Here is a 22,474-nt window from a genome sequence, read left to right on the forward strand (position 1 = left end):
TCTATCTTCAACTCAGGCTGCACCCCTTCTACTTTATTTAATTTTTCTTCTTTTGTGTCTTTTTTATCTTGTACACTTTGTTTTATTATTAATCGTACCTATAGCCTCATATATTTCCCTTATTCCTAATTTCCTATTTCCACTTAATAAATTAATATTTTTTTCTTACATCTTGGTTTTTTCCATCTTCTCTTTACCAACTTAGCAGTCCCAGTAATCACGCGGTTTTAATTTTTCTAAAGCTCTTATCTTTCGAAAAATTTCTGAACGTAACAGAAAATAAAAAGTAAGTGAATTCTGTGCAGCTAGAGGATCGATTTACGCAGTGTCTATTCTGAATAAATGAATCCACTAATAGGGTTCCATTATTTTTCAATTCGACCCGTAGAATTTTCGTCTGTTTGCACTTGCGCATCCTCTCGTTCATCAGTATTATGGCGACCTTTATGGTGGTCGGTTGTTCTTAATATCTATATGTTGACCGAGAGAAAGAAACTATTTCTGCGACAGATTTTCAATTAACATTGCCATCGCCGTTAAACGTCTAAGCCTACGGTAAACTGGTCAAATTATATTATCATTCTTTTAGATAACCGTACAGTTCTAAGATCGCATGTTGGTCGAATGATGTATTAATTCGATATAAATTGCGTCGTAAATATATATATTTTATTCGTAGTAATAGCTTTCGGTTATTACGTTCGTTCGTTCGCTTTGGTTGTGCACTTTAAACACGACTCGATCGAGCACAGTGATCGTTGCGTTGTATTTTCGTTTAATTGTTTGTCGAAACGATCGAAAAATTTCCGACTCGTGGCTGAAGAATTGATATTATTTCGTTTTTAATGTATGCTGTACGCTCACCATTTTCTGTTTGACAATGTCGTTGTAAATGGTTGTAATCGTTGCTGTTTGGAATCGTGCTTTATATTTTCGTATCGTTTCGAGAGATAGATTATATTATTTCCGTCCATGATAATTTTAAGTAGTTATGTTTTTTTTTTGTTATTAAATGTGCTTAGTTTCTGTAAATGCATTTGTAATAGGTAAAATGGATTCCACTGATAGCGATTTAAAACAGAAACATGATATAGAGCAGATGGCCGTAATTGGCAAGATGCATAATATGCAGTGGCTGAAAAGTAATTCTCAGTTCTCAGGCCAGTACGTTTGTATCTGTTTTATATATTTTAGTTAACTTTCATTTCATTGCTTTGGTAATCGTTTCTTTCGCTGTAAATATTCTAATCAATGTGTCCGATAAAAGACAAGAACATTGTTCGTTACCAATTACGGTAAAATATTCTACACCCAAAGAAAAGATAAGATATTAGAAAATGAATTTGCAAAGGTTGTCTCTAATCTTACAAATTAACTTTTCTATTATAGCACAAAAGTATTTCCAGATGGGAATGAATTAGTATGTACTCCAGTAACTAATAAAACAAGCGAAGGATCAAAAGACAGTACCGATGTTGTGTCAGCTGACGATGCTGCGAACAATCCTCCGTTAGAGAACGATGATTGCGTTATGAATCGGCACATAGTTAACAATAATATCATTACAAATAACAATACGCTTGAACCTACTTTAAAAGTCGTCGACCAGGTCGAGGAAAGTATTATGGAGACTGCTTGGAATAAAAATGTTAATATAGCTAGCTCCCTATTGCCAAATTCTCAAGAGATGAAAAAGATGAATGCGCAAGAGAATATCATTAATGTTCCTCTGGAGCGTCTCAGACTCGAGGAGGAAGACAAAATTAAATCCAACGAGTCGTGTAATGAAGCATCTAATAAATGGTAGGCAGACAACTGTAATCTTAATGATAATGACTTGTTATTACAATTCATGTGACTTATTATGCGTATAATTAGGGACACTATTCATGGTACGCCTGACTCAACAAAGACAGATAAGCACGACGAAAGTAATAAAATTAATTCGAAGCAATGCCATGATAATAATAACAACAATGCAAAATCTAAAGCTCAAACTGCGCCAGAGTTACAGAAAGGTATGCAAAAATCAACTTCAAAGATTAATGTTAACAAAACTAATGATCAAAAGGTCAGGAGACAACCAGGTGAGACTCAGATGAACTAACACACTAAACACTAGATTGCGGATTTTTATGCAAAATATTAAGACATTATTTCTTTTCTTAACAGTCACTATTATATGGGGACAATACAATAGCATTTTTGAATTCCTTAAATGCGCAAAATCTGCAGTCTAATAATCACCAAATATAATTCTGACGTGTTTTCTTTCTCGCAGGAAATTCGATAAAGGAGTCTTGTACGAAACAGGTTTCCAAAGATCAAGATGATTCATTGCATTCATACAAAAATGAGAAAACCTCCAGTACAGACTCTAGAAAAATCTCTGTACCTGTATCTAAGTATGATAAATGTAATAAAGTGAACGGATATAATAGGCAATTAATTATGGGAAAGGGGACGCAAGTGAAGGAGCAGCAGTTTTATAAGCAAAATTTTTCTACGTATAACGATAGCGGTGACAGAAGGAAATCTACGGAAGGATTCGACGAGAAGAACAGGTCTCAGAGAAGAAGTAATGAGACAGACGAGCCGAAGAAATGTCACAAAGTTCAAATAAATCGCACTCAATCATATAATGTTCAATACAATAGAAACAAACTGTTGGTGAAGCCGCAGCAGCAATATTTAAGGGATACAACAAAGGAGGAAGAGAATTCTATTCATCATTCAACTGGTTTCAACGAAAACGCTAGTTCAGCTAATTCAGCCGAGACCGGATCGAAGAAAAAATGTGAAACAAGTAAGAAATCGAGCGATCTATTGGGTCAGTGGAAAAGTTCGTTCCCCATTATTCATTGTATTTTAGTATGAAATCGGGCACGAACTTTTGCACTGACCTAATATACAATTTTCTCAAAAAACACGAGGAAAACTGTACAAAATTTGTACGTTTCAGAATGCAATACGAACGAAAGACCCATGGGGAAGCCATCCGGTTCTGTGCCATGCAGAAGAAGCTATCAAAATTTGTCACACACGAAAACCAGCAGCGACAGAAGTTGGAAAGACGATCATCAGGGCTGTGCGCAAAAGTTCAAGAAAGATTCCCAAATTTACAGACGTTCTTCGGGCACGTTCCAGCCTTTCCCGAAAGACACGAGCAAAGAGAAGCCAGACAACTACAAGAAAGCTGTTCCTGACAACTCGTCGAAGGATTACAAGGCGAGCCAATCCGTGGGCTCGAGGATAACCATATGCCCGCTAAAGCCGGTTAATGGTGCTACCAAAAATAAGACTGACACATCCGATTCAACTGTAAATAACCAGCAGTCCACGAGATCATTGAATTCTTGTTCAAACGGTACCAAAGATCCCGCAACCATAAGCGCGCCCATTCAGATGTCGCAGGAGTCGTCGCACCTGTTGCAAGTCGCCCCTTGCAGTGGAACTGAAGTACAATTCGCAAAGACTGAGCAAGATCACACTAGTAATAATAATAATAGCGGTAAGACGAGTATCGGTAACTCGGAGGCGAAGTCGGTGAAGTTTTCCGACAGCATCGAGGAGATGAATACGGCGGTTCACTCGGCGCCATCGTTGCATACTAGTAACATAACCCAGCACCATAAACTCGCTACAAACTCGTATTACTCCGATCTACAATCCACTCCTAGCGTGAGCAACGCTCAACAACAGCTGGAGAGTCACCAGAGTGTACAAACAAAGAGTTACTTCGACAACGGGGCCGCTCAGATGACGAGCTCCGTTCAGAACCCCGAGAGGAACAACATGTATCTGCTGGACATGTCCCACCAGAAGTCGGATCAGCAGAGCAACTGCAGCATTGCGATGGCCAACAGCATGTCCTACCACAACGTGTCCCCGGTGTACTTGAACCAGTACAATAACGCTCAGAACACGTCGCGAAAGACCACCGACAGCAGCATAGTGTCCCACGGCGGGCTGGTGCCGAGCACCTCCTCCTACACCATGGAGAACCCGAGTATAATGCAAGGTGAACCCTCGAACATTCTCATGCACAGCAGCCAGGCTTCGGTGTTGCCAGCGTCCTCGGGTTATCAGAGCCATCCGGCGGCCGGGCAGCATAATCAATGGAATTTGTCACTTCCAGATATGTTGCTCTACGGGAACGTGATGAACTCGGCGCACCCGTTGAACATGCAGCTGCAGAACTCGAGACACGTATGCAGCACGGACTACAACGGCATCCAGCAGGGCTACATGCAGGCTCCTCTGTTCTACGTGCCGCAGCTGTGCATGCAGGGCTGGAATCCGATGATGCAGTACCCGCCTCTGTTCCAGAACGCGCCGTACACCAACTGCAGCGCATATCCTAATCAAGTGCTGCCTTCGAGCACCACGGCTGACTCGATTAATTGCTCCGTGGCGACGTCGATGCAGAGCAATCCTTACAAGCAGTTCCAGCAGGTGCAGCAGCTCGAGAGCAATCCCAGCTACTCCGTGCCAGTTAAACTAGACAGCTATATCGGCAGCATGCAAGCGTGCAAGTCGAACGTCAAGATCAAGGACAACGCTGTGGACGTTCGCGCTAGATCCAGCCAATATCGAGTTCCTCTCGCGAACGATTATCAAGGCTGCGCTCAAGATGCCCAGGCGACTGGACCGTACTCCTACGGGGTCTCCATGGACCCAGCGAGGAATGCGTCCACGAACGTGCACCTGCTCGGGCAGAAATACGCGCCGCGCGCCACTGCCAATTACCAGAGGATGCCCGAGTATTGTTCATCGTTCCAGAGTAATTTGGACCTCGGCAACAGGAAGGACGAGGCGAAAAATGATTCAGAGTGCACACCACCCATGGTCTCGCCGAGAGAATGCATGTACTACGGAGTGAACTACTCCAGGAAGCTGGATGCAGTTCAAAATTCTACTCTGCACTCGGACAACAAGTCCATGGCGTACATGGCTGGCGTTAATCCGCAAACCTATGCCCCCCAGTATCATAAGAACGGGAATTATTACGCGTCGCCTAAGGAGCTCGCGTCCAGAGCGACCTTCAGCCGCGGCATTCGCAAAACGATGGAGCAGTAGAGTTGTAGCAACAGTAACTAGCATACCACTGGCGCAGAATGCATTTCTTGTTTACGAGCTAGATCGTTGCAGTCACACCGTACAAAATCGTTGCACGTTCATATGCCCCTCGGGCCGTTTTCGCATCGTCGTTGTCTTTGTATGAACTGTACAATGCGATCGCTTCGAACTGGTTGGAAATTGTTGGCTGGGGAGACATTTTTAACGAGAGTTGCGTGGAAAACTTGTAACCTGCGGACCTCCCTTTGTGTCGCATAAATGCGATATTATTCTGTATTCACCAGGAGGAATTCTTAGGACTTTTAGGAGATATTTGCGAAGGATCCGCAGGAACTGTTAACTATGGTTAATTCACGTGGTAACTCTTGTGTAACTTTTGATACTGTATTGAAATTGGTAGAGGTGTGCGAGCACCTATCGCGTCGGGACCGGCCGAGAATGTTTGGGATTATTCTCGGGAATTCTGAATATTTTCGAGAATCAGACTCGTCTTTCGACCGGGGTTCTCGCACAGCTCTAGAAATTTTCAAGGGAATATTGATCGAATTTAAAGATACTGAAAATGCAACTTTTGTTCAAGATGTCTTCTCGTACAGTGGATAGTTCGAAGCGGCGGCGTTGCACGGTTGACCCTGTAGTTGTGGGAGATATGAAAGTTTTTTAATCTACTTTAGACACACATATTTCACGTGCATCGTACTTACATAGATGTTTGGCATCAACTTAGCGATAGACTCTTTTTTCAAAGTTGAGAAGCTTTAAAGGGATTTTACGACATTGTAACTGCCAATTACGCGATAGCCTCATCTTGTTCTATTTCCTATGATAACAAGTGTGAAAGTAGCAGATCTATTTTCTAGATTCTCTTCGGACATTTCTATCGGCCAGTCTAATGGGCTTAGATTTAAATCAGTGTTACTTGTTACTCGGATTTCCGTAGAAAAGCGTATCTTTTTAATATTGTATCCGGACTCTTGGTATTTACTCGGGAGCATATATATATATATATTTTTTAAGTTCCTATGATCGAAAGTATTATCGTACGACGATTTAGTGTTTAGTTCGTGTCACGCAAGAAAGTTTCGTTTGGTTCTTTTGATTAACGTTTCCTTTCGACAAAACGGAACCGAAAATGCAAGATCGGCGAGAGAGGAGAGAAGAGAGGGAGAAAGATTTGACACAAAGATTTGTCGACTGTAATTCGAACCCGTTTGCGAATCACACAAGTCTGATGTATTTAATTTCCCCGTGGCCCAACGTCGAGCCACGACTATAACTTTTTTTCTTTCCTTCGTTTTTCGTATTCTACCGTTTCCTCTAGTTTTCTTTACCGATTCGGAGGCAAAAGCATTTTATATAACGATTTATTTTTGTTCAAATATTACGTATATTGTTAAGAAATACCATATAGTTTATTTTTCGAGGACTTACAAGTTTTTACAAAGTAAAACATTGAACTTGCCGTACTTGGTAGATGTTATATAGACTAATTAGAATATATATATATATATATATACACACACATACATACATATATATATTCTTTCTCTCGACATATTCTGGTACGCATTTATAACCAACACAGTATTATTCCTTCGATTTATATTAAGAAACTGCACGCGTCAATAGAGTTCTCTTTAAACAAAACAAAATAAAAACAAACAAACAAAACAAAAAAAAAAAGAAGAATAAGAATACAAGAAGAAGATGAAGCAAGTAATTTTTCATATGGATCTATATCAATTACCGGTAAAAAGTTACAAAACAGAAAAAAACCGTACGAATTATTATACAATTCATATATAATCGTAAATACGTGTTAATGTTCATTACGATTTTATACGATATCGTTGATAGTCCTATAACTCGATTTTCGATATGTATTGAAGAAGAAAAAAAGTGAGAAAACGCGAAGAAGAAAAAACAGAAGAGACACGCAGAATTTCTAGGATTTTTTGTCCGGCACGATCAAGCGTCAAAATTGATTTCTTAAATTTTTCCGACGTGATTCAGAGATTCGTGCTTGCGCGTTCGTCCCTCGGCCTGTTGTCGGCTTTTATGTTCGTCACGTCGATCAGCTCAGCGTCGAACTCCAGGACCCTTTTGCTCAAACTATACTCCTTCAAAATCGCGACAAGCTCCGCGTCCGTCTGCGCCACTCGAATGATCTCGTCGGACAGCGATTGGACGCTCTTCAGGATCTCCGCGGACGGGCGCAGCATGATCAGCTTATGGTTTTTCTCCTTGAAGTCGCTTATCACAGTGTTCAATCCCTGCGAACATCACCGAGGACAGAATATAGTCGACGATACCACCGGAAACATGTTCGAAATCGATCCTGAATCTTCTGTCTAATGGCGGTCGAATTCGACAACGATACCGCGGAGAAACGATACGCTTATTTCTATCATCGATCTCTCGTTCTTATCAGAGAAGATCGTAGACAAGTTTCCGAACAGAAGATCCAGGGACGAACACGCAGGATCAATAATTAATGTTCTACGCACTTGCGCCGCGGTGAAATCAATTTTATCGATATGCTTGCAGTCTAGCACGACGATTCTCGAGTTCTTGAAGGTTTTCAGTAGCTTCTGCTGATTGTTAGCCAGGTGCTCTATCAAGTATATCCTCAGGTAGTCCACCGCCGGGAACAGCAAACCCGCGCTGGGCCGTACGAGGATGTAGCTAACCGCCGGAGTCTGTGTTAACAATAACAAACAACAACAACAACAAAAAGAAATATTTTTAAAATAGCAACTTCTAAAAGTCTTCGTCAATCATTGTTATGTATTTACATTTCTGTATTCGATATATATTGTCGGCCTGGCGTTGAAATAAATTAATATAGCCAGATCAATCGTCACCCCTATTAAAATCCCCAGCTCGACCCCGGCGAACAGGCACGCGAAGAACGTCGTGAACGTGGGGATCAGATCTCGCTCTGCAACCATAAGTTCCGTTAGTCGATTTTTAGCAATTCTGCAATTTTGTAGGTTCTCTCAATTTTTCCCATTTTGGTACAATTTCTTCTTAAACCTCGGACAGCTGATCCTCGCAATTACACAATTGATGATGCTCGAGGCCGTTCACGGCTTTAATCAACAATTTTTTGAAACTTTAAAAAATTTAACTTTAAAGTAAAACTTTTAAATTTTTTAATTCTTGGAGATATTTCTTGTAGATCCCATTAGTCTTTCTGATATTTCTAATGCAATTACAATTACTGAAATTATAGAGATACCTTTGATAAAAATAGCAGAGAATTGCAAATAAACCCAAGTAATATGCGCCATTAATTTTTGATACTTCACAGATTTAGCGTTGATCATCTTTAATAAATTTCAGAAGAGATTGTACTGTAAAAGAACCAAGACAGAGAGAACCAGCTAAACTGTACAATCACCCAATTCGTCAAGTATTGCAATTATTGTTATAAATTGTTCTACTCACTGCTACACCTCCAGATCGGCTTGATTATCTTCACTTCGATCATGAATATCACCGCGCTGATTATCACAGAGCTGAGCGTCGCTCTCGGGATGTAATAAAAATATGGCGTGAGCAGACTTAAGGCGAGGATGACTAGAATACCTGCGAGCCAAAATTCCCGGTGAGTATTCCTCTTTAACACTAGGTTTACGGAGCACTAAAAGTGACTATTTTACATTACTTTATAAAAATAACAAGAACATGTGCTGTAGCCATTTTTTAAAACAACATATACCCAAAAAAAAAAAAATAAATTTGTTGAATAATTCTTCATGGATGTATCTTTAGAATATTAATAATTGTAAATTAAAAATATTAGAACCCGTCATTTTGACCGGTCCCGTAAAGCTAGTATTAATACATTCGCTCGCATTCGTCATTTAACCCTTGGCACTCGAATGGCGACTGTAAGGCGCTGCTAAAAATTGCTGTATCATTATTCAAAATATTTTCTATTAAATTTGTTTGTACTTAATAAATTACTAAACACTTCAGTACACCTAGTGTTAAAGAATCGCAGGATCGATTTACCTGTGTATATGCCGCCGAAAGGTGTTCTCACACCGGAAGCGTTGTTCACGGCGCTTCTGGAGAAGGAACCAGTGACTGGCATCGAGTGGAAGAAGGAGCCCGCTATGTTGCACAGGCCGAGAGTCAGCATTTCTTGAGTCGCGTCGAGAGTCTGGCCTCGTGCTGCAATGATTTATGGATTTTCGTCATACCTCTGAATGTAGAGTAGATATTGCAACAGGTATATTCCCTCATTGTCCACAGACAGTTGATCTTGATGCATTTCGAAACATCAGTGTACCATTTTCAACCCACTAAAATTACTAACGAAAGAAAGAACTATTTGCCTGGTCCCTGCTACTCACAATTAATATAAAACATTTTTATTTGTGCATAGAGATGTACAGTCTACTTACAAATGCATAAAATCCGCTGTCTAACAATTAAAAATTATCAAAGCTTCTTTGTTTCCTAATCTTGTCGAAACTTACAGAAGGCCTTGGCGATGGCGACGTTCCCAATGATTGAAATCAGCGGCACGATGAGAATCCCAGTGCCCAGGTTCCTGCACATGTCCATGAAGGTCTCGGTCTGGTTCCCAACTGTCCTGGAGAACGGCGGTGGTTCAACGGACGGTAGTCCTGCGTCGATGTGTCCTGTCAGGACGAAGGGTGCACCGCCCTGGCTCTCGTAAACGTACGAGATCACCGCGCAGATGATCACGACGATGGCGTTCCTACCAGTCCCGAAGAACCAGATGGATTTCTTCAGTATCCTGTTCGAGACCTTGGCGTCTTTCAGTTTCTGGAACCGTTCACCGTTTCTTCATCGGATCTGTTTCTTTCTCCATACGTACAGCGACGAGCAAAAGTGTAAACACGCTAGTTTTACATGAAACGTGATAATACAACCTATTTTTCAATTGAATGATAAAGCTTAGGTACTAATATGGTGATGAACAAAACATAACAGTTTATGTTAGATAATATCAACAATATACAGGGTGGCCCACATAACTCTTAACAGCTGAATATCTTGAAAACTATGCCATCGATTTTAAAGTTCTTGGTCTTAAATTGCATGGATCTGAAGGACCTTTCTAATTACATAAACCTGAAGTGGCGCCCCCTTTCCCTTTAAAGGGGGCCGGGGTACCTTTATAATTTTAAATAGAACCCCCTACGAAACGTTACATATTTAGATTCTACAGGAAAAAACAAGTCAATTTTGTTTGAAACATTTTTTTGTCAGATGTTTCCATAATGAGATATTACAGTTTGAAGTTTCCACTTGTACAGTCGGGGACGATATTAGGTGGACACTCTTGAAAATCGCATAACTCTTTTGAGATTGGTCCAAATGACTTGAATTTTTTTTTAGATGTTAGACCGACTAGTTTGCTAGACAATGAGTAAACAAAAATTTCTTTAGATTGCAATTGGTTGAAATGATAAAGAAATGAAAATATGATGATTTTTCAACTTTTTAGCCTACAACGATAATTTAAAAAAATGCGTTTTGTAGGTTTCAGTAACTTATGATTCGGTAGCAATGAACTACAAACGTCTCAAGATGAGAGCTTAAGGGTGATATTCAGCTGTTAAGAGTTATGTGGGCCACCCTGTATATAATATTTTACAAAAATAAGGATTCGAAGCAATGTTTACAATTTTGCACGTTTCATCGGGTTAAGATGGTACACAAATGCTAGGGACTGGTGTTTGCACAGTTTTTCTCCTATTTGAAAGTTGGTTGACACGCCTAAGTCAAGATGAAACCACTTAGTGCAACTGAAAGAAACAGTATCATTTCATTGTGCGATAAAGGTTTTTCACTACGGCAAATTGCAGTAAAATCTGGTGTAAGTCATACGATGGTTGCAAGAATAAAGAAAGGTAGTGTGTCAACTTCTTTAAGAAACGGTAGGCCCTAACTGGTTTCTGACAGAGCTGCGCGTGAAATTGCGCATCGTCTTCGGCCTAAAAGTCATAAAACTCCAAAAATCGCGGCTCAAGACGTTGGAGTAAATGCAAGTGAGTGGACCATTCGCCGCACCTTGAAGAGAATCGGGTTCAAAGCGAAAGAAAAGAAACGCAAACCAGCTGTTTCAGACAAAAATATTAAACCACGAAAAAAATTTGCTCACACATGCAAAGAGTGGACAACAGAAGATTGGAAAAGAGTTATATGGCCCGACGAAACAAAAATTAATAGATTTGAATCTGATGGAAGGTCTTGGGGTACTGGACTTCATCCGAAAATAGTAATCAAGCAAGTAGCATAAAACAAACTATGAAGTTCGGGCGTGGCTCAATTATGTGTTGGGGTTGTTTTACTCGTAAGGGTGTTGGTCCCTTAGTTCGGATAGAAGGTATCATGCGCAAAGGGCATTATTTAAATATTTTGCAAAATAATTTACCTTCTGTCGTTAATTCTATCGAATTTGCTGAAGACGAAATAGTATTTTAACAAGACGGAGACCCTAAGCATACTGCAAAGATAGTAAAAACCTGGCTAGGAAATCAAAAGTATTGATGAAGTGGCCAGCAGAAAGTCCAGATATGAACCCAATCGAAAATTTGTGGTCGATTGTGAAAAGAAGGCTAGCAAAATATGACAATCTACCTTCAGGTGTTCATGAATTGCGGAAAAGGACAGAACAAGAATGGTACAACATTGGGCCGGAAATTATTAACGCTTAGCACTCGAATGGCGACTGTAAGGCGCCACTAAAAATTGCTGTATCATTATTCAAAACATTGTTTACATTATTAAATTTGTTTGTATTTAATAAATTACTAAACATTTCAGTACTGTACGAGTAAATTGCACTGTTTTTGTATGTATGGCATGAAAAAATTTCTATAGAAAGGAAATATTTTAGGTCGGAAGAAATGTTTCGTTTTGGAGTTAAAATGGCTGCGAGTGCAAAGGGTTAAAAATTGAATAGATAGTATGCCACGCAGGCTAGAAGCAGTACAAAAAAGTAAAGGAAAATGGACAAAATATTAATTTAAAGCTTTATTTCGACGAGCACAATTAAGGTGCAAAACTGTAAAAATTGTCTTCAATTCCTATTTTCGATAAATACTCCGTATACTGTTAATACGAAAATAAACTGTTCTGTTTATGCTATACACTCTGTAATTATTAGTACCTAATCTTTATCATTCAATTGAAAAATAGTTTGTATTATCGCGTTTCATGTAAAGCTAGCGTTGTGTGTTCACACTTTTGCTCGTCACTGTATTCGCGCCGCGTAGGAGCTAGTTTTGCTCGCGTTGAGCGTCCGCGGCGAATTACCTTCAGGGTCAGCAGAATTAGAATGCAGCAGCTCGACAAGATCAGGTCAGGGATCCTGGTCCGTCCGATGTTGCTCACCAACTCCGTCCAAATCTCCACGAAACTCTCCCCGTGGATCTTCAAGCCCAGCAAGCTTTTTATCTGGCTGCAGGCTATGATGAGGCTCGCCGCTGAAGTGAACCCCGAGACCACCGGGACCGAGACGAACTCCACTAGAAATCCTAGCCTGAGGATCCCCAGGATTATGGTGACGCATCCTGATAGGAAGCACAGCAGGACTGCGTACTCCGGATTGCCTCTGCAAGCAGGATTCAACTCTGATCTTGGTCTTCGGCTCACTCGCAAGCGACAATTCGCAATTGATGAAGCGTGATTCACAATTGATGATTATAATTTTTACGATTGTCCGAACTAGATAGGGAAACGTGTTCCAACATTAGGACGTTCGTTCAGTTGTAATTAAACCGGGGATTTTTATGCAAAATGAAAGTGCACTGACTGCAAGAGACAGGAGCCAAACGAAAATAGCTTCCTCTAAAAATGTTCTGCAGTTGGAAATAATATACCGACATCCTTGTAATCTCATCAATGTTTTAAAGTTTATCCACTCAATGTTTCCATAAATTCATAAAATCTGCAGTCTAGTTGCATTGAGTATTATGAGTATTATCTCCAACTTACTAAACATACCAGGAAAGAAAATAGATTTCAATTTCACTTCAGCTCGTTGCAATTCATCTTTTGCAGAAGGATCCGCTGTCTAATTATGACCATCACAAGCAAGGCAATAGCCCAGATCGCTGATGACCACCGCGTGTTAATTCGTGCAATAAATAGTATTGGAAATTGCCTTAGATCAGGCTACATAAAGCCATTCATTCATTCAACTATATAACGACATCAAGTATCAGAGGTTCGAATGATCTGGGTCCTACTGCGCCATGCTTTCAGAACTCGGTTGTGCCACCAATCTCAGAGACACAATGGCAGAACAGTTGATTTAGGGTTGAAGCACCGTAAACGAGCCGTTGACCCGTTTCTCGAAAATGAAGTCACTGCTGGTTTCGAGACAGAAATCTCTCAATTGCGCGGATTGACGGCGCGGCGGCGTTTGTGATCGCGTGAGCGGTCTTTTCAGGGGTCATTAAATCATATTGCCGGTCACAATTGCCCGCAATTATGTATACGAAACCGTCTCGAAGATTCTCATAGTGTCGTAAGCTGACCGAATCTTTGCTCTCCAGGCTACCCTACTCCAGCGAAGAAGCCGGTGTCTCTCCTGAAGAGTCTTACCTGGCGTAGGTGTACGTCAGCAGCGAGATCAACGCGGTCGGGCCAATGTTGACCTCACGGCAGGTGCCGAAGAGGATGTAAACGAAACTGCCGGCGAACGCGCTGTACAATCCATACTGTGGTGTCAATCCGGCCAGGCCGGCGTAGGCGATCGCCTGGAAGCAAAGGACACGCGAGCGTGGAAACGGCGATCTAAGATCGGACGCGATAAGGTTTATAAGACGACATTCCGTGGAAAGTACCTGAGGTATTAAGGTCAGGCCGACAGTTAGGCCAGCAACTAGGTCGCCCAGCGCGTCTTTCGGCTTGTAGAGCGGCAGCCATTTTAGAACAGGCACTCTGCTCCTGAGTATCCTCTGGAAGCTGAACCCGGTCATCCTTCTTCCTCAATACGTCTCTTCTTCTGCGACGACGACGAAGGTTGCTCTTCACTAGAGCATCCTGCTCTCGCTCGAGACCTTCTGCAATCACAGAGGACCGTGTTCAGCCCGGTGTCCTTGGCTCGATTGTTCGCCGAAGATCTTTCTTATGCAACGAGCGTAGTCCCATTGAGCCGGGCCGAGCGTTCGCGACGTCGATTCACCGTCGGCAATTAACGGGCCGACTTCTAAGAGACAATTAACGAGAGGGATCTTTTTCAACGGAACACGGTAGTATACAACGCAGCGTCACCTGATCGCCGGCCACGTGAGGCCGAATCGAACACGTGATTATCCTGTTTCCTGGTCCCGCGCGACCAGCCGGCGTGTCTGGCCCGCTCCGAGGATCCACGATCCTTTCTCCCGCCGCGAAAATTCGCGTCTAACACCCGCGATCCATCGCGCACTGATCGCTCGGAGAACCACCCGGTAACTGTTATGTTTGCTTTACAGGTGTTCTCTTGATCCGCGGAAACGGTGGAGAGAGGATCAATCGGGATGACCGCGCGATCGAACAGAAGCTTTCCCGTGCACGAGCGATCCGTGAGTCTTACCGATCCGATGTGTCGACGCGTACCTGCTCTGTACACTGATTAAATCTACAGCTGTTTCACACGTGCCGAGCCTCCCTCCACTCGCCGGCGAACCTGGCGCGTCGCACATACGACGAATGGCCATTTTAGCTGGACAAAATTCTAAATCGCCTATTTTTCTATATCTATCGATTAATATGTTTACAGTTGTATAAAATATGAATAATTATTAATTTTTTACATCATTTAGTTGGTTTTTGTTAATTAAACAATATATTTTAAGCGATTTATAAGTGAACATAAAATACAACAAAGTTATTAATGGACCTATGTAACACGGAATGATTTAACAAGTACTAGATATTATCGAAGAAGACGTCATTTGTAATTATGGACAAGAAGAATGTAATTTTGGAAAAATTATAGTAAAAGTTACTTTTTGGAGATTCAGACATATTCGAACGGGAAAGAATTATTCTTTGGTTTAGTACAAGCTTGTGTTGTTTATACCAATTTGTTTAGATTAATCTAAAAATTTGTATTTCCTATTTAAAATTTTCATAATTTTTATAAGGGATGAAATGTTTTGATTCAACGTATCCGATTATATCTAAGGAAGATTTTGTTATAACGTTTTCACGTATAAAGTGATAACGTAACAAATCAAACACTAACAACAGTCACAGTAATTATAACAATAACAATACAACAACAACAACAATAAAAATAACGAAACTGAAAGATATAAGAAAAACGCAAGGGAGATGTACACTGCACGCTGATCGCTCTGAGACTGAAGAAACGAATTTTCATACGAAGAAAGTTCAGAGGAAAACTCGGGGATCTTATCATTGTTTATTCCTTCAATATACAATGAATGAGACCAATCCATAGGTTTCAACGAGTATACTAAACAAACCGCTAACAATAAGTGGCGACGGCAATCGGCATCGGCTGCGTTCGAAAGGCCCGGCCCGAGCTATGATTGTCAGGAGCGTGTACGTAAAACGACGTAACTTCATTGTAAAAATTAGTATAGTTCTGAAACGTTCTGCAAGCCAATTTTGGTATTGAAATAAAGTAGAGAATCTCTACTTTATTATATGTAAAAATCATCGCGTGGACCGACGTGGCGCATATACTAATTCATTATCGAAGAGTAGTAACATGGGCGTTTCTGTGGAAAAATGAGTACCGTCTTTGACACTTAATTTACAAAAATAGAGGAATGTTATCGATAATTTGGAATTACTAAAGTGAAAATACATGTTTTGAGATGTTATATCCATCATATATAGGAAATTTAAACAGTCCTTAGTACATTTTAACATATTTCTAGCGCGTATGGAAACGTGCCCATTCATTTATAGGTTAGGTGTTCGTCTTTTAGGTGAAGTTTACACGCTCTGTAAACATACAACTAAAGAATTTTAAGTTTTAATATTCAAGGGTTTTAATACATAGTTATTTTAGATTATATTAGCACATTTAGTTTTTGTTTATTTGAAAGTTAATTTTATCCAGCTAAAAAGGCCATTCGTCACACTGTGCGTCGGTACGTCCGCCAGGATGCGAACGCATGCGTCGATCCTCTTCTAAATGATCGCTATGGGTTCGGCAAATACGAATTATACTCAATTCAACGAGCAATTTGATCGTTTTTTCTACGGGCACCGCGTCCGGCCGATCCGCGTCCTCCTCGGCAATTTCGACTGTGGGCCATCGTCATCCACATCCGACAACGTTCACAATCAGTTGTGCAGAATTACAATTGAATTACTCCAGGAATTATAATTGCAAAGTAATTGAATTATATTGTAACTCAATCATATCATTTTAGATATAAAATTTGTATCTTACATAAAGAGCCAAAGTCCATTTATTAGTCATTAGCACAAAACACGTATCAGGAGAAGAAATAAAAATGTCTGTCTGTGCATGTATGTATGGCTGTGCAAGGACGAACGATCTGACGAACAAGCAAAAATTCAACACCTATAAAACAATGTGTATCGCGTTATCCAACCTTGGTATGCACTCTAAAAAATGTAACGGAACTTTTTAAGAAATTTTTATCCTCTTTACCCGAGTAAACTGTATTGTGTATGAGTTATTAAAAAATAAAGAAACTTCTCGAGATATTTCTGTGTATTTTATTCTAACGAATCTAATCCCTATCTACATAGTGATTCATGCATTTTTCCACGTACTGTGTAACTAAAAATAAACCTTATTCGCGTAACTCAATCACTCAATGACGCAAAATCACCTCAATGGAGGTTGATAAAGCTCAAATAAAACAAAACAAAAATTATTCAATATTCTAGCATTAAGTTTGAAATCTTGCATACTAGGGTAAGGGTTTCAGTTACTGTGGGGATACCTATTACTGTTCGTATGTTAATTATACTTATTTTTAAAGCATAGTGAATATTAAAAAGTAGATGTATAACATATATGTTAACTGATTCCAATGTAAAAATTGAATATCTCTTTTTTAGTGTTCATTGTGCACAGGCACAATTACTGTGTCATTTAGAAAATAGATATACAACATATATATTAACTGATCCCAATGAAAAAAATTTACTACCCTTTTTTAATATTTATTATGCACAGACACAGATACTGTGTCGTTTAGAAAATAGATATAGAACATATATATTAACTGATTCCAATGAAAAAATTTAATATCTCTTTTTTAATATTCAGTGTGCAGTAAAAATAAGTATAATTGATACAGGCACAGTAATTGGTACCCCCACAGTAACGGGATTCCTTACACTATTTGAACAAGGACAGAAGAAGTTTTGCGAGCAAACACGCGAGTCGCTGTGTTATTCTTAAACGTGGGAAGGATCGTTCTCGAAGGTCACGTTTCGATTCCTGGAAAAGATCCATCGTTTGATTAAAAATTATCCTGTTTATCGATTGACGGAGAAGGAAAAGCTCGTTCCGGATTCCTGCGACTTTCATTTCGCTAGAAAGCCTATGCGTATCGCCGCGGGATTGCGCAAGGATAATACTCGGAGAAAGAGGAGAGAGACATAGATAGAGAGAGAGAGAGAGATGGAGGGAGATGTTTTGCATGGATGTCCATGCGAGTAAAAGTGCTCAAGGATCTACCTCGCGGCAAAGTGTGATCGTTCACGCTTTCCGTGAAACACGTCGAACCGAAACAAAACAGCTGCTCCTCGCGGGGAATGGCGGAACCAGTTCGCGCGAACTCGTAATTGTCATACGAGAATCGATCGATGAGATTCCGCTCGAATTCCTTCGATCCGACACCGTCGTTCTCGGGTACCTTTTGCCAGAAGATTTTTCCAAGCCGTTTCAAACCGAAACCGTTGAAATTCCTCGTGTGTGGAACGCCGTCGTGCACGTCCGTAAATTATAAGGCCGTCCCGTGCTCTTGGACGACGACGTAGTTTGCATGTCAACGACGACAGCACACGATAACACGGCTCGCTCCAAACAACCAAACGGAGACTCTCCGTATACTTCCCGAGCAAAAGTACTATGGATACCATGCGTTCTGCTGTAAAATTCGCGTTCACTTCCGCCGGGAAGTTCGACGGTGCGAGGATTGACGACTCGACGTGGAAAAATGCATTATTTGCATAAACAGGCGATAACGAACCAAGTGTCCTGCACTCTAAATTTAATTATTGCGTACTGCTTGAGTTATGAGACACGTGTTATGCATTCGGGTGTTACACGAGCCATTTTTATTGTTCTTTGGGGAACTAATATTGACACAGCTTGAACTGCATCGGCTTTTATATGTGTGTCATAAATTCACTTCTAACAGGTTGCTGGGACATATTATTGTCGCGCGTACGTTACGGAACGGCATTGACGGTTATGCGATTGGCCATTGGCGGTCAGCCGGAAGATCTTCAAGGTCATTGAAAATTTTAATAGCTCTACTTTAGTTAGTCTCTTAGTTTAAACTTTTCAGATTAAACAAATTAGAATTAGAATTTGGAAAGGAGCAACTTTTGCAGAACAATTTGGTTATTGCTGAAAGGAGAAAAGTAGAGAGATATTGGCAATGGAAATTTTGGCAGATCCGCTTGCGTTTCTCTTCTCGCGCTGCTAATTTCTCGCGTGTCTCGTTCGATTCAGACTTTTTCTACTTGTCCGAGTTTGCACAAGCACGTCATACTGTAATTATTTGCGAATGTAATCGAGACTCCTAAAAATAACGATGGTTGACCGTTCGAGTTGACGCGAGGTTTAAAAACACGAGTTCGGAGTCCGAGATCCCATTTCCAAGCAGGTAATTATGCATTATGTCATTCGATTAATATTCATATTTGTAAGTATTATTAAATATTAAATTAAACTATATCATATCAAATGGAATTAAATGTTAGCTATTCTGTACACCCATCCCTTCAACCTTTCTTTGATTATACTTAGCTACGCGTTTGAATTCGTATAAATTATTCATTGTACAGTGTTAGGGCGCCATTATGGTGCATTTTTATGGAGTGCAATATTTAATTTTGTCTTTATTTTCTATGATAAATTGATGGGTTTTTACAGCCGGGGAAATCAGGATGGAGTTGGTTTCATCATCCTGTAATTTATTGGAAGCAGTTTGATGACGAGTTGATGAGTTATTTATTAGGTTTTAGGAGCTTGTTCGATTTCCTAATGCTTCCAATGTGTAAGACAAGGAGAGTTACATTGTGCGACAAGGATGTGGCGTGACGGTGGCGTCATCTATGGTGGCGGGTTTATGAACTAATTTTCCCTACCCTTCGCACGTGTAAGACAAGGACAGAGATAGTGTGCGACAAGGACAAAAGAGGTCTCCTCGTGCCACCTCCTTTTTCTAGGCATTTCGAATCTCCTGGTAATTAGTAGGCGCACATGATGAGCAAAGAGGTATCCGACAAGGAGACACTTATGCAGTTTAGGGAGAGAGAGAAGGACAGACAGTGTCTTACTCGCACATCGAAGACCTCGATAGACAATTTATTAATAACTCGCTTCTCGGGAGTAATTTGTAAACATTAGCGACTGAAAAACACGAAGCAGACTTTCAGCAACTTTTACACATAGTTTTTGATCGGACTTTCTTCCGAACTGAATAGTTATTAACAATTAAGGAGACTCCTGTTCGAAAATAACCTCAAATGATTTGACAGGTGTCTCGTAATTAATTAATTTTCTACATTTACGGCATTCATTCATACACTTTTGCGATTGAGGAATGTAGAATGGAGTCTTAGCTAGATTCCTATCGCAGTTTTGCATAGGTCTGTCTCCGTGTTAGTTAGTTATTAACAATTTTCTGGGAGGCAGCTAGTTTTATATTTCTCTCCTTGTCGCACAGTCTGACCCTCCTTGTCTTACACATTATGGGTATTGGAGAATCCAGTAGCGTCTTCAGAAATTGTTAATAACTATTTAATTAGGAGTGAAACCTACACAAAATTGCAATGGCGGAGTAGCCAAGAGTGAATTCTATATTCTTCAGGCGTAAAAGTGTATCGATTATGTCTGTGAAAGTAGAAAATAAATTGTTCATGGGAAACCTGCCAAATGATTTGAAGTTATTTCAGAACATGGGTCTCAATAATTGTTAACAGTTATTTAATTCGGAAGCAAATCCGATCGGAAGCTATATTTGAAAGTTGCGGAAGCTTCATTCTACATTCTCCAAATTCTAATAATTATAAATTATTAATAACATGGGAGTTATCAATAAATTTTCTTGTGAGTTGGTCGATGTGCGAGAGAGACATTTTGTACTACTCCCTCTGCCGTAAAAGCGTATGTCTGTCCTTGTTGGACATCTACTCCTTATCATGCGCGCCTGATACTTATCAGGAAATTCGAAGCGTCGCGAAAATGCAGGTGGCACGAGTCTCTCCTTGTCTTGCACACCACAGGCATAGGAGAAACAAGTTGTCTCTGCAACTATCGTTAATAACTAATTAATTACGAGCCAGATCTCTACAAACTTGCCACTACATTGTTGCTAGAGGTCTATTCTAGTTTCTTCAATCATAAATCTTCACATATTATGTCTGTAAAGTGAGAAAATAATTTATTTGTAAAATGTCAATATTTCTGAGATCATTTCCGGAAAGAGGTGCGGAAAATTGCTAATGACTACTTAACAACTAACAAAATCGAATCGACAATTATACGTGAAACTAGCAGAAGGCCTGCATCGTATTCTCCAATCGCTAAAGTTTATAAATTATTGCTGAGTAGCGTGTAAGCATCATACGAGAGCGGTCAGTGTCTGTCCTTCTCTCTCTTCGTAAATTGCATAAGTCTATCCTTGTCGGATACCTCCTCGCCCATGATGCGCGCCTACTAATTATCAGGAAATTCGAAGCGCCTAAAAAGGAGGTGGCACGAGAGAGACATCTACTGTCCTTGTCGCACACTATGTCTGTCCTTGTCTTACACATGGAAGGATAGGGAAAATTAGTTCACAAACCCGCCACCGTAGATGACGCCACCATAGCGCTTGAGTTTCATAGCCCCGGCCCTACGGCAATTCATAAAATCGATGGAAAATTGATTAACTACTCATTTGCTGCTAACAAGTCACAAATATTTGCAATTTTATTGTATAAAATTGACCTTCAGCAACTTTCACCTACAATTTTCAGTTGAATTTGATATCAGATTAAATATCTATTAGCAATTTTCTGTACCTGTGCACTGAGATCGACCGAAAGCAATTTTCGGTCCCTGTGCATAATTAATGTTCCAGTTTGTATGCACAATATGCAAACATGAACATTTTACTATATCCCTAGTAACGTTTCAACAACATTGTTTCGCATATTCAAGTTATAATTAACAATTTATTAACGATTGCTGTTGGGCTCGTTCGTTTTCCAGTGGCTAGAACGGGTAAGTGAAGGAAAATCGATTGTACGATAAGGATAGCGATATTTCTCTGATCGTGCTACCTATTTTCAAGACATTGTTTCATGCGGTTCTGGATAGCTTTGAAGCCTTTTTCATAGCAGGAGTACATGATGTGCTCATTGGTATTAAACGAGGACAGAGGTATGAATTCACAGCAGCTCGAGAGAGGCAGACATATTCAAAATGTTGGTGCCATCTACGGCAAAAATTGCCAAGCTTCACTCCACCGATACTGGCGGTTCGAATCCCAAGATTCACCGCTGAAATATAAATTATATCAAATAAACATATAAAAGAGTGCTTAAAAATATCATTAAAAATTGCTTTGTATATACTATACAGCCAGAAATAATAGATTAATTCCCGATTACGGTGATCTAAATCTATAAATCCGGAGGAAGGGGCTTCCCCTCCATCGATCATTGATTCATATAAGTCAAGCGAATCTACTCGAAGAATCAGTCGATCCTGGTCCTCCGGAGAGCTCGGATGGACTCGAAATTAATCTAAAGCGTTGCGATCATGCGACCACGGGAAGGTCGTCCACTTATGGCCTCTGGTCGTGGGATCACTACAGGAGACCTTCATAATGCATGCAATTTTCTTGTTTCCTTATTTATTTTATTTTATTCTTTCAATCAATACTTTTCAATTTCAATTCGAATTTACTACAGCTTCTTATCAAGATTGACTTCCTGTTATTGTGATCTGTTCTTTCAATCCGCTCCGGCTTCTAATTTAAACAAAATCCATACTTTTTCAATTTCAATTCGAATTTGGTCCCCATACAGGGTCGTTTATGTTGACGACCATTTTTTTTTACTATTTTAGGCTTTAAGAAAATCTAAAAAAATTCTGTAATACGTACTGAAGTCCCTATTTTAATGTATAATTGTTGGAACGTCGAATGTCTAAAGCGTGCGTGGTAAAAAATAAATATTG

General features: G+C 40.1%; 2 protein-coding genes across 7 annotated transcripts; one reads left to right on the forward strand and one right to left on the reverse strand.

The window, feature by feature from the left end:
* The first annotated feature begins 366 nt into the window (after nucleotides 1–366).
* LOC143360535 (uncharacterized) lies at nucleotides 367–6,634 on the forward strand. Of its 3 annotated transcripts, none has more exons than XM_076799478.1 (6): nucleotides 367–555; nucleotides 1,047–1,164; nucleotides 1,390–1,803; nucleotides 1,879–2,087; nucleotides 2,282–2,806; nucleotides 2,963–6,634. In XM_076799478.1, the coding sequence occupies exons 2-6, from the start codon at nucleotides 1,052–1,054 to the stop codon at nucleotides 5,077–5,079; spliced, it is 3,378 nt and encodes a 1,125-aa protein (XP_076655593.1). In that variant the 5' UTR covers nucleotides 367–555; nucleotides 1,047–1,051; the 3' UTR covers nucleotides 5,080–6,634. The 3 variants fall into 3 exon arrangements, with proteins under 3 accessions (XP_076655593.1, XP_076655603.1, XP_076655613.1); XM_076799488.1 differs by having other exon boundaries at nucleotides 1,879–2,018; XM_076799498.1 differs by lacking the exon at nucleotides 1,047–1,164.
* On the reverse strand, nucleotides 6,470–18,128 carry LOC143360572 (sodium-independent sulfate anion transporter). Of its 4 annotated transcripts, XM_076799563.1 has the most exons (11): nucleotides 16,171–16,269; nucleotides 14,671–14,740; nucleotides 13,917–14,135; nucleotides 13,675–13,829; nucleotides 12,382–12,679; nucleotides 9,570–9,882; nucleotides 9,100–9,261; nucleotides 8,530–8,670; nucleotides 7,875–8,020; nucleotides 7,587–7,778; nucleotides 6,470–7,352 (listed from the first exon to the last, which is right to left on the reverse strand). In XM_076799563.1, exons 3-11 carry the CDS (start codon nucleotides 14,049–14,051, stop codon nucleotides 7,089–7,091), a joined length of 1,806 nt encoding a protein of 601 aa, XP_076655678.1. In that variant the 5' UTR covers nucleotides 14,052–14,135; nucleotides 14,671–14,740; nucleotides 16,171–16,269; the 3' UTR covers nucleotides 6,470–7,088. The 4 variants fall into 4 exon arrangements, with proteins under 4 accessions (XP_076655678.1, XP_076655687.1, XP_076655695.1 ...); XM_076799572.1 differs by lacking the exons at nucleotides 14,671–14,740; nucleotides 16,171–16,269 and adding an exon at nucleotides 17,931–18,128; XM_076799580.1 differs by lacking the exons at nucleotides 14,671–14,740; nucleotides 16,171–16,269 and adding an exon at nucleotides 14,648–14,663.
* Nucleotides 18,129–22,474: the final 4,346 nt, after the last annotated feature.

Source organism: Halictus rubicundus, chromosome 1 (genome assembly GCF_050948215.1).
Source record: "Halictus rubicundus isolate RS-2024b chromosome 1, iyHalRubi1_principal, whole genome shotgun sequence".
Taxonomy (NCBI): Eukaryota; Metazoa; Arthropoda; class Insecta; order Hymenoptera; family Halictidae; genus Halictus; species Halictus rubicundus.

Bases quoted from the DNA above. Each gene is read 5' to 3' on its own strand.
- LOC143360535 (XM_076799478.1), top strand. From the start codon at position 1,052: ATGGATTCCACTGATAGCGATTTAAAACAGAAACATGATATAGAGCAG. The intron at 2,088-2,281 runs GTGAGACTCAGA...TCTTTCTCGCAG, and splicing joins AAAGGTCAGGAGACAACCAG to GAAATTCGATAAAGGAGTCT. The intron at 2,807-2,962 runs GTAAGAAATCGA...TGTACGTTTCAG, and splicing joins GAAGAAAAAATGTGAAACAA to AATGCAATACGAACGAAAGA.
- LOC143360572 (XM_076799572.1), bottom strand. From the start codon at position 14,051: ATGACCGGGTTCAGCTTCCAGAGGATACTCAGGAGCAGAGTGCCTGTT. The intron at 13,830-13,916 runs GTACTTTCCACG...CTTTGCTTCCAG, and splicing joins GCCTGACCTTAATACCTCAG to GCGATCGCCTACGCCGGCCT. The intron at 7,353-7,586 runs GTGCGTAGAACA...TGATGTTCGCAG, and splicing joins TTGATTTCACCGCGGCGCAA to GGATTGAACACTGTGATAAG.